The sequence below is a fragment of the Chaetura pelagica genome, unplaced genomic scaffold (genome assembly GCF_000747805.2).
Source record: "Chaetura pelagica isolate M959 unplaced genomic scaffold, ChaPel_1.0 scaffold48, whole genome shotgun sequence".
Lineage (NCBI taxonomy): Eukaryota > Metazoa > Chordata > Aves > Apodiformes > Apodidae > Chaetura > Chaetura pelagica.
The window spans coordinates 1,845,829-1,863,590 of record NW_009954241.1 but is presented as its reverse complement, the minus strand read 5'-3'; the positions used below and the strand labels follow the sequence as shown (position 1 = coordinate 1,863,590).

Here is a 17,762-nt window from a genome sequence, read left to right as displayed (position 1 = left end):
ACAGGTTTTGTTATTTGAAAAAAATGCATGTTCCTTTTAAATGAGCTTTTATATAAAAGTATTTAGAAGGTGAACTTGGGCTAGTGAAAGGTGTTTGTCTGTGCTGGAGACTAAAGTTTCTGAATTACACTGATAATCCTTTATTTTATAAAACAGGAGAGGTGAGCTCTGTCACGTAATCTGAAGAGTAAAATAAATGAATAGGTCTCTACCTAGGCTGAGTTCTTCAGTCATATAGCAAGATCTCTTGCATCAAATATATGGTCTCAGGTATTCTGCAACTAAATTTAAAGAAAGTATCTGTGTAAAAATGCTAGCTTTAAAAAAATATTGGTTTAAATTTGCAATTTGGAAGATGAGAGTAAGGAAAGCAGTTTCAACATCATCTTTATAGCACAGTGCAATAGTGCTTTTACTTACGAAAAGCTTACACAATATGTAACAGACTTTCCTCTTTTGAGCCCATGTTAGGTAAATGTTATGCAACTTGCATGTAAAATCACATCTTAGATAATATAACTATATGACATAATAACGATTTAACACAAAACTCAGTTTTGATCAATTGTTTCGTTTTGCAATTAAATTTGAAGTCGTGAAATTATTGTCCTATGTAATGTGTTGAGGTTGCAGAATTCAGTTGTTCAGTTCAGCAAAAAGCCAACCCACTCCTTCACCAGTTCTAAGACAAACTGTATTAATATAAAAGGAAATGTTCTCAACTGCCTTTTAAGTGCAATCAAAAAATAGTTGAGTAACTGCCTCACCTCCATCCCTGGAAAGGTGATGGAACAACTTGTTCTTGTCACTATCTCTAGGCACATCAAGGACATGGGGGTCATCAAGAGCAGTCAACATGGTTTTATCAAGGGTAAATCATGTTTGACTAACCTCATAGCCTTCTATGAGGAAATTACTAGGTGGATAGATGATGGTAGAGCGGTAGATGTGGTTTATCTTGATTTCAGTAAAGCATTTGACACCGTCTCCCACAGCATCCTTGTAGAAAAGTTGATCAGGTATGGGTTTGGTGACCAGGAAGTGAGGTGGATTAGGAACTGGTTGAAAGGAAGGAGTCAGAGAGTTGTAGTCAATGGGGCAGAATCTGGTTGGAGGTGTGTGACTAGTGGAGTCCCACAGGGGTCGGTACTGGGACCGGTGTTGTTCAACATCTTCATCAACGACCTGGATGAGGGTATAGAATGTACCCTCAGCAAGTTTGCTGATGACACTAAGCTGGGAGGAGTGGCTGACACACCAGAAGGCTGTGCTGCCATTCAGAGAGACTTAGATAGGTTGGAGAGTTGGGCGGGGAGAAACATGATGAAATTCAACAAGGGGAAGTGCAGAGTTTTACATTTGGGGAAGAACAACACCATGTCCCAGTACAGGTTGGGGGTGGGCTTCTTGACAAGGCAATAGGCATGAAACTGGTTCAGGGTCCACTCACAGAGAAGCAAAAGGAAACGGAGCTTTAGTTTGATGTGAGGGACAGTTGAGGAGACTGGATTGCAGATAAACTATCTACACCATAGCTCAGGCAAGGTTTGGGTGCTCAGGTCTATGCTTAATGGAGCTCCAGGGTCATCAGCTGTGAGTGCACTTGGGGTCATCTGTGATGTTGATCATGGAAAATAAAGCCACTGTGTGCTCAAGACACAGACAATGGTGGTCGAACAACATCACAGAATCACAGAAACAGAGAATTGCAGAACCACAGAATTATTGAGGTTGGAAGGTTTGAATATCCGAAAAAATTTTTTTTACTGTAAGAGTGACAGAGCACTGGAACAGGCTGCCCAGGGAGGTTGTGGAGTCTCCTTCACTGGAGACATTCAAAACCCACCTGGATGCGTTCCTGTGTGATGTACTCTAGGTGACCCTGCTCTGGCAGGGGGGTTGGGCTAGATGATCTTTCAAGGTCCCTTCCAGCCCCTAAGATTCTATGATTCTATGAACTGATACAGAATTGAGAAAAAGATAAAGCTGTAAGACTTGAAGATTAAATAATCTGTTGTTTGAGAAGAAAGTCCAGATCTGCTAAACCTGTTAGTATGAATGGTGCCTCCTTTCTGAGTGTCTTGAACCTCTTTGCAAAAGCTGTTCAGGCAGCAGAAGTTGAAGAAAATGAAAACCATTCTAGAATTGAGACCAACTTCATTTTTGGTTTTGTCCTTTTTGGGATGATCAATTCTTACACTTTTGCTTACTTTCTCTTGAACTGTTTACTGATCATGAAAATATTTCTTTTTTCATTAAACTTGCAGGGAGTGTTTTTATAGTAATCGGTAGGGAGGTTCCCAGATGGGGGAAAAAAAATTGTATGTAACTATATATATATATATATATATATATCTCACAGAAAGGCAATGAGGTTATACAAGGCAAAAAAATGATAGCATGGATTTTAACAACTTTATTGAGTAATATATTAAGGTGTCACTACATCCAAATTGGAATACTGTCAAATTCTATGTTTGTATACAGGAACTTGACGAGAGGTGTTGGTAGATTTAGAGAGTTACTAAGAGCTGTCGAAACAAGAACTACACAAAATCTGCGAATGGTAAGTGAAATAAAACCACATTCCTATTGCAGCATCTGAATTTTAGCAGGCAGGTAAATCATAAGTATAGTGGATGAATTGCAGACACATAACTAGATACACAGCATATTGGTTGTTCAACATCTTCATCAACGACCTGGATGAGGGTATAGAATGTACCCTCAGCAAGTTTGCTGATGACACTAAGCTGGGAGGAGTGGCTGACACACCAGAAGGCTGTGCTGCCATTCAGAGAGACTTAGATAGGTTGGAGAGTTGGGCGGGGAGAAACATGATGAAATTCAACAAGGGGAAGTGCAGAGTTTTACATTTGGGGAAGAACAACACCATGTCCCAGTACAGGTTGGGGGCTGAACTGCTGGAGAGTAGTGTAGGTGAAAGAGACCTGGGGGTCCTGGTAGACAGGAGGATGACCATGAGCCAGCAATGTGCCCTTGTGGCCAAGAAGGCCAATGGCATCCTGGGGTGCATTAGAAAGGGTGTGGTTAGTAGGTCAAGAGAGGTTCTCCTCCCCCTCTATTCTGCATTGGTGAGGCCACATCTGGAGTATTGTGTCCAGTTCTGGGCCCCTCAGTTCAAAAAGGACAGGGAACTGCTCGAAAGAGTCCAGCGCAGAGCTACGAAGATGATTAGGGGAGTGGAACATCTCCCTTATGAGGAAAGGCTGAGGGAGCTGGGTCTCTTTAGCTTGGAGAAAAGGAGACTGAGGGGTGACCTCATCAATGTTTACAAATATGTAAGGGGTGAGTGTCAGGGGGACGGAGTTAGGCTTTTCTCGGTGATGACCAGTGATAGGACAAGGGGTAATGGGTGTAAATTGGAGCATAGGAGGTTCAAGGTGAATATCCGAAAAAATTTTTTTACTGTAAGAGTGACAGAGCACTGGAACAGACTGCCCAGGGAGGTTGTGGAGTCTCCCTCACTGGAGACATTCAAAACCCACCTGGATGAGTTCCTGTGTGATGTACTCTAGGTGACCCTGCTCTGGCAGGGGGGTTGGGCTAGATGATCTTTCAAGGTCCCTTCCAGCCCCTAAGATTCTATGATTCTATGAACTGATACAGAATTGAGAAAAAGATAAAGCTGTAAGACTTGAAGATTAAATAATCTGTTGTTTGAGAAGAAAGTCCAGATCTGCTAAACCTGTTAGTATGAATGATGCCTCCTTTCTGAGTGTCTTGAACCTCTTTGCAAAAGCTGTTCAGGCAGCAGAAGTTGAAGAAAATGAAAACCATTCTAGAATTGAGACCAACTTCATTTTTGGTTTTGTCCTTTTTGGGATGATCAATTCTTACACTTTTGCTTACTTTCTCTTGAACTGTTTACTGATCATGAAAATATTTCTTTTTTCATTAAACTTGCAGGGAGTGTTTTTATAGTAATCGGTAGGGAGGTTCCCAGATGGGGGAAAAAAAATTGTATGTAACTATATATATATATATATATATATATCTCACAGAAAGGCAATGAGGTTATACAAGGCAAAAAAATGATAGCATGGATTTTAACAACTTTATTGAGTAATATATTAAGGTGTCACTACATCCAAATTGGAATACTGTCAAATTCTATGTTTGTATACAGGAACTTGACGAGAGGTGTTGGTAGATTTAGAGAGTTACTAAGAGCTGTCGAAACAAGAACTACACAAAATCTGCGAATGGTAAGTGAAATAAAACCACATTCCTATTGCAGCATCTGAATTTTAGCAGGCAGGTAAATCATAAGTATAGTGGATGAATTGCAGACACATAACTAGATACACAGCATATTGATCAGAATCTGTTATTTACTGCTTGATAAGTACACATTTTCTGGCTTAAGTGAATTATTAAAATAAAAAGGAATGTTTGATACCCAGTCTCTTTCCTATCTGTGCTTATGGTTTAAAACCTAATTGGTCTCCCAAACCCATTTCCCTGGGTTCAACTTCAGTCCATCATTCTTGACTCTTCTGCCTCCTGTCCCTATCCTCCAACTCCCTGAGTGGTGTGTGTCAGGTTGCAGTGAGTCCATAACTGTTATTCTCTGCTGCTTCTCAACCCTCACACGTTTCCCCTGCTCTGGCATGGTGTCCGACCCATGACTGCAGCTCCTTCAGGGACTATCAACCTGCTGCATGGTGGTCCTCTCAGCAGGCTGCAGAGTGGACATCTGCTCCACTGTGGCCCTCTCCTTGGAGTGCAGGGAACCATTTGCTCCACTGTGGTCTCTCCCACAGAAAGATCTGCTCCAGACTTGCACAAGCAGTAGATATTCCTGAGCACAAACTGTCTGAAAATATACCTTGATATGCTCCAGTCTTAGGAGCAAGAGTTGATGTTGTTGGTACTTCAGAAGTGTCTGGGTTTTACTAATCAAGTTGAAAAATCATTTGTTATTACCATATCTTTTATTTCTGTTTTGAGAATTGAACTATTTCCACCTTTCAAACAGCAGTATGCCTGTTTTTTTCTGTGTGTTTTAAAGTAACAGAAAATATGTTCTACATGAATAACCTTCATTAGAAATTATCCAAGTGTTTTTTAAGAGCTTATATGCAGAATTCCTAGTGAAAATATTTATGTTTTACAGACGATAGCAAGACAACTGGCTGAAATTTTGTTACGAGGCATGTGTGAACAGAGTTATTGGAATCCACTGGAAGACCCTCCTCACCAGTCACCCCTAGATGATCCCCTCCGAAAAGGTTCAAATACTAAGAATTACGCGCTCAGTAGAAGACCACGGGTATACACTGGAGAAAAGTATGGCTGAGTTTATATCTCTCTTATTTCTGTAATTGCAATTGTTAATGCACTGGGAAATTTAGTTTATATTTTCAAAAATGTAGAAGGAATTGGGGAATGTGAATGGAAATGTTTCCCATGCTGTGTGTGTAAATATATTCTCTGATGAGAGCTAGGGAAGCAACGTGCTTCTCCAAGCAGAAATTTGCACTGTATCCATGAGACCTTTTGTTTTCACCAAATTTTGGGTTTGTTTTATACTGTGGTATATGGTAGAGGCAGTATCTCGTGTTATAGCTGGCATACAAAAGAAAACATGAACTTGGTAACAAATCTGAGATTGCACATTTTAAAAGTAGTGTGCTGTTTCTAGACCTCTCTTCTGCATTAGCATAGAAAAGGAAGGGTTAGCATTATGAAGATTCGAATTAATCTCTGAAACATTGAAAAGCTTGTCTAGATTTTCTTTACCAGTTTGAAAGGTAGTTTGTTTCTAAGGCAGCTACATTTTAATCTTGGCATTTCTCTATGAGGCTATGTTCTTGTTGAGTTTTATTCTTTCATTGATTCAGATAAATGGTATGCTATGGATCATTTTGTGTAGTGTATCACATGGTTAATTCTAGAGTAGCTTTGGGGTTTATCTTCCTTCTTGAAGATGTGTGGAGTCTTTTTTCAAAACTGATCTACATTAATATTAAATATAGGTAGCCATTTCCTTGAATTTTTACTTTCTCTTAAATAAATAACATGTAGTTTGTTTGTACCTGATCAAATGAAAAATGGATTCTGAAGTTGTTTTCCTTAGATGCACTTGGACAGTGCCAAAAACATCTATTGACAAAGTTTTGAACTTTGTTAGAGGCCTGAAACGATATGCTTGTGTCAAAGCATGCTGGTGAAATGGTAACCATTTGGCACTGTCTTTTTTAATTTATTTTTTATTTCATGGGTGCTAACTTTGATGAAACATTGTGGCGTTGTTTTACATAATGTGCAAACTCTGCACTGCTCTATTTGCATTCTTCACACAAATCCTTGTGGGATCTTGTATTTTGTATGTATCTATTTAGTATAGCCAACAACCATTGTTTGCTTGTTTTGACACATGCTAGGAACCTCTGTGATCCATAGAACTGAAAAATAAATGGTAGCAGTGGAGATAATGATCTCGCCAACCTTGTGATTTGCTGTAGTAGGACAGTGTTAAGTAAGGTAGATGGAGATGACTGAAATTCCATTTAAACTTATGAAAAAAAAATGTACAGAGAGGTTGTTGAGTCTGGAGAATATCACTAGAGATACTGAAAATCCAGCTGGACATGCTCCTGACCAACCTGCCAGTTGAACCTGCTTTGGCTGGTGGGGCTGTACTAGATGACCCAGACATCCTCTCCAACTTAAGTTATTCTGTGAATCTGTGAAATTGGTATGATCTGGGAATCTCTTTTGAGGAGATGGTTGTCTGTTCCTTATTCAGCCTGGAGAAGAGAAGGCTTTGGGGAGACCTTCTAGTGGCCTTCCAGTACCTGAAGGGGCTACAGGAAAGCTGGGGAGGGGATTTTCACCACAGAAGTCAGTGATAGGAACAGGTGTAACAGTTTTAAACTGAAAGAGAGGAGATTTAGGTTAGACATCAGGAAGAAACTCTTCGCCATGAGGGTAGTAAGGTGCTGGGACAAGTTGCCTAGGGAGGTTGTTGATGCCCCCTCCCTGGAGGTGTTTAAGGCGAAGTGGGATGAGGCTTGTGCAGCCTGGTCTAGTGTGAGGTGTCCCTGCTCATAGCAGGGAGGTTGGAATCTGGTGATCTTTAAGGTCCCTTCTGACCTTAAGCGTACTATGATTCTATGAAATCCTAAAGAATAAGCTGTTCCTCTCATACGGTATATGTGCCTTATTAGTTAATGTGAAAGGTTTATTCCATAATGTGACCTTGCTATGTGCAAAAGAGTAGATTGCTTATACAAGTAGTCCTACTTTAAACTGTGAAAAGATGTTTTATTTTAGTGTTTGCAGTATCACTATATTGTAACATAAAATACCATCATACTTCAGGCATTTAAGCTGTTTAGCTGCATTTATTGCAGTTTTGCCATTAATGAATACCTTATACAGCAGCAAGCCCACACAATTATGGTGTTATTATTACTAGCAAGTAGAATGGCCTTTATCTTCAGAGATTTCTAGCAGTTCTCCTTCCTTGATCCAGAATACTTACAGCAGGTTTCTCAGGCTCAGTCTTTCAAACTTATAAACTCAACCTTTTTTAGAAACATACCTCTTGGCAAAAGTGGGGCTTTGTTCAGTGCAATCTTCTCATTGAGATATAGAAGGAAGGAGTTCCACAATTTCAACCTAGCATGTAATTCAATTTTTTTTTGTTTTGTCACATCAGAGTGATTAATACCAGATCAGATAAAACATGTCTAGCCAAGTATCTTGTCTCCAGCAGTGTTTGAAAGTAATTTCCTAAGACAGCATCAAGACAGACATACAGGAAATGTCTTCCTAAGTATTAATCTGAAGACGAACTTTAGGTCTGTTGTTTTTTTCTGAGTATATTTTCGGATGTATTAAGTACCTCCATTGTGTTCTTTTGAGGATGGTGAATAGGATTTGGCTAATACCATTTATGATTTTGTTGATCTCTGGGTTACTGGGTTACTTCTTAGAATTCCTTCTCCTCAGTTGAAGAAGTGTTAAACTTCTTGGTTTGCCTTTGGTTGGTAGCCATTTCATGCTTCTGGTTGCCTTTTTTGCTCTGCCTTGATTCATTGGAATAACTTATATGCCTGCAGCTGTCAGAAGACACAGCAAATGTCTAAATTTGGTCAACTAAACTGAGCTTTTTGCATATACAGGTCAAATAAATTTCCCAGTAATTTCTACATTAAGAGAGTCTTCACTGTTTGAGACAACACTGTTATTTACGAAAATATATTCAAAGTTGTAGGAGAAAATGATGTTTGCTTTTGTTTTGATTGCTTTCGTTTTGATAAGTGACTCTTTAGTAGTTCTCTTTGGGGCAACTTCCCTTTTTTCTCTTGAGAAAGTAATTTCTTCAGCAGCTATTTGCAATAGTTATTCTGCTTTCTGGGAACTACTGCCAGTTGACCAGGTTAAATCTACTTCCAGGTTGCAAAATTCTGTGTAGAGGGCTGGATAGGTAAATGGGAAGCTCTGGTGCTTCCTCTTCACTCCTCATTCCCTGTATTGGGTGATTCTTATTAATGAGTAACTGTGTTTTGAAATTTCTTTGTTATGTAAAATAAAAGCATTTTCTAAGATTTAGAGTACTTTTCAGAATCTGGTGACCAGCTTGCATTGATGAAAAAATAAAAATCCGCTAACAAAACAACTACCCTGGGGTCTTAGCTGCTGTGTATTACCACAGTTCATTCATATTGTTGCTTTCAAAGCTCCTGGAGTTCAGATGAGTTTTTTATTCTGTTTCCTTTCAGCATTTAATTACTCCTTAAATTTCTAGTGTATTTTAAAAAATCCAAATGATATTTTAATCTCAGACAAGTTTTGTTTCCCATCTCTAATTTATTATAGCTTAAGCGCCCTTGGGACTATAGGGATTGCTTATTAAAAGCAATAGATTATTTTCTACATTTTAGCAGTTAATTATGGAACTATTCTTTTGAATTAACAAGAAATAGTACTTGTTCAAATTCAAATTCACAGACAGTTTAAAGAAAGAAATCTGAAGAGTTAAAACCTAGTCACTGGTTGGGGGGGGTGTGTGTGTGTGTTTGTGTGTGTGTGTATGAGAGAGATTGAATGAATGAATGAATGAATGCCTACCAGTCATATACCCACTGCAGATTACTGTTTTCTTTCCACCAGCATAAAAAGTACTCAGAAATCATTCAGTGTTCAGAGAAAGCAGTAAGTTTGCAAACCAGTCCTAATGCAAACCTTCAGTATTAAGTCATAAGGAAATGTAGTTAATTAAAAACAAATAGTGCAACTCCTTGGAAGTAACAGTAGTTGTGGCAAGCAGGCAGAGATTACCATGGCTCTATTTAAAAATAGTCACAGCTATTGAAGGCATCAGGAAAGCAATTTTAAAGCATATCTGATTAAAGAATCATAGAGGTATTTATCCATAAATTGCCTAAAATACAAGAGTTATCTTGTTCTTGTGAGTTTCTTGTTGCCAAACTTTGAATCAGTGATGTAGATTCAGCTCAGATAACTTGGGTGCCAGAGGCTAGTTAATCTATGGATACAGTTTGTACAGTTGTCGAATCATGTGCAATTTTGGTATATTTTAATGTATTCAAATCTAACAGCTGTGGGGGTTTTCTTCTCTTACTGTGTTTGGCCAACTTTTCTGAAATGCAAATTAAAAGCTTTGCAAAGAAATGCATTTTAACCAATTGGTTTTTCTATGCAAGTTACTCTCTGTTCTCCCTTCTGGAAATTTTCCAGTTTTACAGTACTCTTACTATATTTGTGTTAGCTATTCCTAAGAGTAATGTGTTCTGCTTAAATAATTAAATTCTCATTTTGAACAGCATCTTTTGTCCTCAAGAAAATACAGAAGAAGCCTTACTGTTGCTGCTTATTAGTGAATCTATGGTAGGTAAAATAGAGTAAATGTGCATGTGCTGTATGTGTGTGTGTTTTCCTTGTTTTCTTTTAGATGAAAATGCAACTTATTTTGTCATTCGTTACTTCATGACATGTGTCTATTTTCTGTTATGAAAGCAGGCAGTTACTTCCAAAAGTCAAACTTCTGTTCCTCTGAGCCAGCCACATGAGATCCACAAGTGTCACAAACAGGAGTTTTTTTCCTTTAAAGTGGCTGGACTGAGCCTCCTTCTAACCGTAGGCAGATGTATACAAAGCCAGGTCTTCCATTTGGCATCACTTATCAGTATGAACCACTGCTACACCAGGTAGTTGTCATTCAGACAGACTCAGAATGTAATTTATTTTTGTTGTAAAAAACAAATCAAAGACTACTAGATGAACATAATCAACATAGCCAATAAGTATTTTCCATTGTGCATGTATCCTCAGATGTCACTCAAATTTGTAAATTACTTTTAATGATGCTGGCATTCAGCCTTTGCTACTGGGTGTTTTTTTTGTGTTCTCATTTCCTCAATAGGCGATTCCTTTCAGTGGCCTACTTGTGCCTTTTATCAACCTTTCGTATTTTCCTCTAGGATGATCTTACTAGTCATCTGTCAGCTGCCATGTGCTGACATTCTCACACCAGGTTAATTATATGTCATCAAATGGCAGAAATGAAAAGCTGGAATTTTCTCGGGTTTTCTAACAGCAGGTGTGGAACCTCTAGAATAGGAGGCATCATATAATAGTCTGTCTCACTGCACATCAGTGAAACTTAGTCTTTTAAGTTCTATAGATGATTCAAATGCTTTCATGATCTGGCATAATTTCTGCTTTGATACAGTTAAATAGAATCAGAATATTTTAATGAACACTGTCCTATTTGAACTATTTGAAAGTGGCAAATATTTACATTGCAGTGCAAACTGCTTTCCTCATTCCTAGTGATCTGCTTTGCAATGCTTATGGCACAGTCTGTCAACAGGAAGCTAAAATGAGCAAACATTTCTGTATCTCATGTTGATTTTGCTGCAATAAGTGCTTACCTCTGAAAGGGGCCACCTGTGCCTCTGTAAGGTGTCTGAGCAGCTTGTGGAGAGATACAGAATTCTGTTGTGAACTGTGGTCATGGAGTGAAGTGGAAGTCCCAGTTCTGCAGAATGTGGCTACTGATAACTGTATTTGCATGTGTACTTCCTTGCATATTAGCATTAAGAAGCCAAAAAACAAGTAAAAAGTACTGCCCTGTTAAGTCTTGTTTCAGTTTTTCCTTTGTGTATTTGATCTACCTAATTATATAAAATATTTATCACTGTAGAGCACATACCCTTAGCAAGCTTTCAGTGTTTTCCTCTTTACAAGTAACTGTTGCAGGTTATCTATGGCAAGAGTTTATTTCAGCAGAGTATAAAATCTTTCACATGATTGACTTACTTTGGGTAATCATTTGTTCAAATTAGTTTTGGAGGGAAAGAAATAAGAACAGCTTCAGAAGATTGAGTAATCGTTGAGCTGGTACTGGATTATTGAAGTAGTATGATTAGTAAAAACTCAGATCAAGACATCTGCCCATCATCTAGTCAAGTAAATATTGGGAAACAGAATAAGAATGTGACCTGTAAGTAGGATTTTGTGTAAGTAAAAGTAATGAAATCACTGTGCATGTACGAGCCCTACATTATATTGCTCATTTCAAGGAAGTCATGCACTCTTAACATCTTAAGTTCTTTGCATTAGATCTAGTGCAGCATGTATCCAGAAAATTGAATCTTGCTAGTGGATTACAAGTGGTACTTTTGTGTCACCCTCAGTTTCCTTAATTTCCAAATTCAGAAAGAATCCTTTGAGTAAGATTTAAATTGTACTATTTGTGAAAGAAGTGCTCTGTGGAAGGTAGTTCTGTGCTTCCTAAGTGTTCTAATTCTCTTATAGGTACATTTCAGAGTACAAAATGTCTCTTTTTAGCCACATGACTGCTGCTGCAATGTATTGTGATGCCTAATGAGGAAAGTCAGTGGCACCTGTGCCATCACTCTTACTGTAAGATGTCCTTGTATTCTAGCTGTTTCACCAGTCTTCCTTATCTAGGCAGGAATGAGTAGAAGGGTGAGGTCTGGAGGACTCGCATCTTCATGTTACACTGCGTGTACATGTTGATGCTTTGTGAGCTGAGCTGTAGCAACAGATTCACAGAGTGATTGAGGTTGGAAGTGACTTCTGGAAGTCATTTTCTCCAATGCCCATGCTCAAGCAGGGCCACCTGGAACAGGCTGCACCTGTGTCCAGATGTCTTGAGTATCTCCCCAAAGAGGGAGATTCCACAACCTCCCTGGGCAGCCTGTGGCAGTGCTAAGTCATCCTCACAGTTTGTGCCTGTTACTTTTGATCCCCATCTCTGGGCATCACTGAAAAGAGCCTGGATCCCTCTTCTTTGCACCGTCCCTTCAGGCATTTGTACATGTTACTAAGGTTCCATCCCTGAGCGTTCTCTTCTTCATACTGTATAGTCCCAGCTTTCTCAACCTTTCCTTATAGAGACTCCAGTCCCTTATTCATCCTAGTGACTGATTGTGGAACTGTCTCTAGTAGCTCCATTTCTCTTGTACTGGGCATCCCAGAATTGGACCGTAGATGTGGCCTTGTCAGAACAGAGGGGAAGGATTTCTTCCCTGGACCTGCTAGAAATGCTTCTGCACTAGCAGCCTAGGGTACCACTAGCCCTCTTTAACAGAAGGACACTTGGTGGCTTCTGTTCAACTTGGTGTCCACCAGGACCACCAGGTCCTTTTCAGCCAAGCTGCTTTCCAGCTGGGTCGCCCCCAACATGTACCAGTGCCTTCCTAGGTGCAGGACTTTTCACTTCCAAGTCCTTGTTGAAGCCTTTGGTGAGATTCCTCTCAGCTTATTGCTTCAGCCTTTTGAGGTCCCTCTGGATTGGCAGCACAGCTTTTTGGCATAACAGCTCCACCTCCTAATTCTGTGTCATCAGCAAACTTTCTGAGGCTACACTCTACCCCATCATCCACATCATTAATTAAGATTTTGAACAGGACCAGGAGCAATATTGATCTCCAGGGCACCGTTAGTTATTGGCCTTCAACTTGACTTCTTTTCACTGATCAACACCTCCTGTCCTCTGCCTTACGTGTTATTCGTAGCTGATGGTAAAATGTCTGAGCATATCTTTTCATCCGCTGTGGCTGAACAAAATTACGCTACTCACATCTGCCTCGGGTTTCAAGTCTATATAGGGTAAGTGTGGCCAGCTGACACATTGCAGTTTATCACTTTATTGTGGCTGAGACTGTGGCAGTTCTGAAACACTGAACACTTAGATTTGCCCATACATTCTATTTTATAATTATGCAGAAAATTATTGTTCAAACATATGAGAGACTTAGAATATGACTTAGACTGCATCCTCTCCTATACCACTTCTTTGGCCTTGTCAGCCGTATTTGCACAAGAAGTGCTAGTTCAGAGATTGTTCTGTGCTTGCAGGGAATTGAGTCAAATAGTGATTAAATGTGGAGTTAAAAAGGAAGAATTATTGAAGCTAAATAAATATTTATGCAGTGAAAACAGGAAAACCAAAGACTTCTTGATCAAAATAAAGCAAAATGCCTGTTTTGGAGTGTGTGTGGGTGTGTGTGTTTTCAAAGCAACGTATGGATTATTCAGTTAATAATTCCTGATATGTCTGTACATTTTGTGCTCCATGTATCTCTTTTAAAATTTCTTTGGTATTTAGTTCTTTTGGTTTTAAAGATGTACTGAGTATGCTTAGAGCTAAAAATATTTTCCTGCTAAAGCAGAGGAACAATTTATTATCCCTTAATATGTGTCATTCCTCACCTCTAAAAATGGAGAAAATAAGCTGCCCTTTAGTATGCAGTGTATTGAAGTAAATGTATAAGGAGGCCATGGACTGCCTAATTAAAATAAAAAGGGTTGTGGGAGAAGAAGAGACAAGGATCTTTTAAGTTCTGATTTCAATCTAGCACATACCTGAGGAGTGACTTTTTACAGGGGCTTGTAGTGACAGCACAAGAGGTAGTGGATCAAAACTGACAGAGGGGAGATTTAGGTTAGGCATTAGGAGGAAATTCTTTAGTGTGAGGGTGGTGAGACACTGGAACAGGTTGCCCAGAGAAACTGTGGGAGCCCCATTCTTGGAAGTGTTCAAGACCAGGTTGGATGTGGCCTTGAGCAATCTGATCTAGTGGAAAGTGTCCCTGCCCGTGCAGGGGGTTGGAACTGGATGATCTTTAAGGTCCCTTCCAACTGAAACCGTTCTATGATTCTGTGATATACTATCATTTGTATCACTGCCAGTATTAAACTTCAATAAATCTATAAATAGATTATATCAAGATAAGGTATTCTCAGAGGCTTGGTAGTATAGTGGGAGAAGTACTGGGTAAGTCTTAGCTGCTGGGAGACCTGAATTTTATTCTTCATTCTTTAACAAGATTTCTCTGTGAACACAGTTAATTTAATCCAGTTCTATCTGAGCTTCGTTCCTTCATGAAAGAGAAGTTTAATTAAGGAATTAGGGTTGCAATGTGCCTTTCACAAAACAGGATTGAAGGTACAAAGCTCTACCGCAAACATGACTTGATTCTAAATTTGTGCTCAGAAACAGGGTCACCTTTCATTTCTCACTAGTAACACCTGAAAGTGATTGTGTGGTTAACTGGGCAGGTTACCACTCACAGGTGAGAGGATAGTGTCATAATATTATGAAGAGAAAATAGATTGATTGCATTATTTTACAAAAGCTGGAATAGAAGGTTTGAAAATTCTTCTAATGTTTTACTAGCATTTAAAAAAATAATAAATTTTGAAGGTGAGTGTACCTTATACTTAAAGAAAACCACTCATGGTTTCTCAGAATGCTTTTGATAATTTAAAATACATAGCTTAATTTATGTAACTATAATGAATGTATTAAAAACAAATCCATACAGAAACATAAATCTTGCTCGTAATATATGTAATTGGTGATTCTTGCTATCTGTAAATTAGTAGCTGATTCTGTCTCTGTATCACCTGTATCAGCTGCTGACTGTCAGTCTAAATAGGATGTTAGTTACTTGAGCAAAAATACAGGTTGGATTATAATAGCTGACTTTGTTTCTTTTTACACGGTGTGTTTCAGGCTAATCGTGATGCTGTGCTGAGCAGAATCCCAGAGCACAAAAATGATCGTATCATCAGTTTGCAAAGTGCATCTGTAGTCTATGATTTACTTACTATTGCCTTGGGAAGAAGAGGCCAATACGAAATGCTCTCAGAGGTTTGTCCATAGTAGTGAATATTCAACTGTGCCTTTGTTGGTTATTAAGGGCTAAACAAATACAGGACACTGTCATTCTAACTACTGTCTAAATACAGTACAAAAATTACAAAAAGGTCCCAGATCATCTCTGATATATAGTGATAGTCATGCTGTAGTCTGCATCTCCTGTGATGTTAAGATCTGAATTTGGGTATCCTTGAAAGTATAACTTTGCAAGTTGTGCATACAAATCAGTTTTAATCAGTACAATAGGAAGTCTTTCACAGAATTAAGGAGTACGAAAGCTCATACAGACTGTCACCCTACATCATAATCTAATCAGGAATATTTCCATGTACTTGCTGACACACGGCAAGTATTGGGCATTGCAGCAAAACTGCAAGAGATGACTCTCCATATGTTTTAATCTAGAACTTTTAAAATTATAGACATCAACAAGTATTGTAAAAAAACCCAACACAACAAAATTGGAAAGGTAACTCTAGTTTTTATTCAAGCAGCAGGCAGCCTCTCCTTTTTACATACTAGCCTAGCAGCTAGGCAGGGCTTGTGTAGCCCTGGGTTCCAGTTCTGAATCTTTTATCTATATTTCTTCTTCTTGTTGTGCGCTTTTTGTCTTCTTTTCAATATTAAACAACCATTATATTAAAGGGAACATCACAGGCTCCTGCGTTTTCTCCACTGTCCATGAAGTATCTATTCTGAATATGAAAAAAATATATATTATGACCTTGTATGATAGACACTATTTTGGCATAGAGATACTCTAGAAACACAGTTGCTGCAGGAAATGGTTGGAACATCTCATTTGTTCCAGTTCTTGTCATCCAAAGCACAGCAGAAAGCAGACTTTAAGAAGCTCTTACAGTTTTGTGAGTGGTTAGAGAATGTCTACCATGTGACCTTTAGTCCAAAACTTTTATAATTTAAAGTATTGCAATAAAAACACATTCAGAAATGTAAAAACATTTGGTTCAGGTGTGTACTAGGCGTATAATTTTTTTGCTGGCTTCTTTCTCTGTGAGCTAATTAAGACTCCTCTAGTGAAGCTGCTGTAGCTTCAAGTTAGAAAGCACCATTATTCTGACTGTGGAAGTGGTATTCACCCACCAGTTCCAATGTCTTGTTATTGTCATCTGCGTTAGCTATAGCTGATTACTTACAAAAGTAGTAAGTTGTAACATAAGAACATTAAATGATCAAAAATCTGTCTCATCCTTGTTAAGCTGTTCTAATGCTGGGTTGTGGTTGTAATTGAAAATGTCTCATGTTTTTAATGTTCTCGTATGCAACAGGCTTTCAATTTCTTACAGCTTCTTCAACTAGATAAAAAACTTTCTACTATCTTTTGTCTGTCCTAAGCAAAAGTATTCTGACTGTCATCAAGTTGGTTTTTAAACTTTGTAGGATATGACATATTGACCTTTTCAATGTCCTAATGGGAGAGAGCTATTCCAGACCTAGAATTTTTCCTAGATACTAATTTTTCAACTCTCTAGCTTCAAGCATATTCTTTTCAGGAGGAGACCATATTGCTAAGGAACAAAATTCAGTAATGGGTTCAACATTATCTGTGCATGTAGTGATTTGTGATTATTTACAATGCAACATCAGCAGCTGCATTTACACCTTTCAGGAAAATTATTTGTGTGGAATGTGTTTTCAATTAGTTCAGTCAGAGGTCATCATCCTGAACATTACCTTAACTTGCAGTTTCCAGAGTACCATTGCTTGTTATGCGTTTCTCATTGATTTCTTGATGGAGGCTCTTGCTCTGAAATTACTTTTTGTTACTTGGTTCCAAGGAACCCAGTTTATGAGATGTCCGTATTGTCACATACATCACATGCACATATATGCACATATATCCTTTACTTACTACACACATAATCTGATGATGAACTTTTAATGACAGGATTAATAAAAATCTGTTTAGTGATGGTCTTGATACAGGACTTTGTGTAATACAAAAAATTCTAGTATACATTACATACATGTAGCAAATAATAGAGTTCTTGTATTTGTCTTGTTTCATTTTCAATTCTGTTCTTTGCTTCAGGTAGAGAGTGAAAATATGCTACTCACCTGGCTGTGCTTTCTATAACATTAAAGCTAAGTTTGAATGTGAAAAATAGTTCAGGGTCTTACAGTTTAGCATATGCATTATAGCTACCAGAGCAGAAAAACTGCTTTGTATAATTGGACTCTGGAGATGAGGAAGTTGATTGCTCAATCAGTTGAATCCAGAAAAGTGTTGCACCTTTCCACTCTGTGGAGCTAGCCTGATTAATGAAAATGAGCACAGCAAAATGAAATATTTTTATTGACAAAAGCAGATATGAAATCTTCAAAAGTAGCATATAATGCTGTTTTATTATATTCAATCTCAATATAATAATAATGATTTTCCTTTTGGCATCCAGTTATTCAGGTAAAAATCTCAGCAGAATATTGTGTGTCGAGGTAAAATTCTTAAAAATAGAAAGAATACTGTCAGGTGACACACACACCCCTTATGTGGTACTGATAAATATTTGTGGTGCCACTGCTTTTTAAGTATTCACAATTTAGAAAG

General features: G+C 38.4%; 1 protein-coding gene across 2 annotated transcripts in view; it reads left to right on the top strand.

The window, feature by feature from the left end:
• TTC7B (tetratricopeptide repeat domain 7B) overlaps positions 1–17,762 on the top strand; it is a 112,597-nt gene that overhangs the window by 24,276 nt on the left and 70,559 nt on the right. For both annotated transcript variants that reach the window (XM_010003710.1, XM_010003709.1), the window contains exons 5-8: positions 2,488–2,566; positions 5,141–5,313; positions 9,822–9,885; positions 15,047–15,184. In XM_010003710.1, the coding sequence (XP_010002012.1) occupies positions 2,488–2,566; positions 5,141–5,313; positions 9,822–9,885; positions 15,047–15,184 (454 nt within the window). The remainder of the gene's footprint in view (positions 1–2,487; positions 2,567–5,140; positions 5,314–9,821; positions 9,886–15,046; positions 15,185–17,762) is intronic.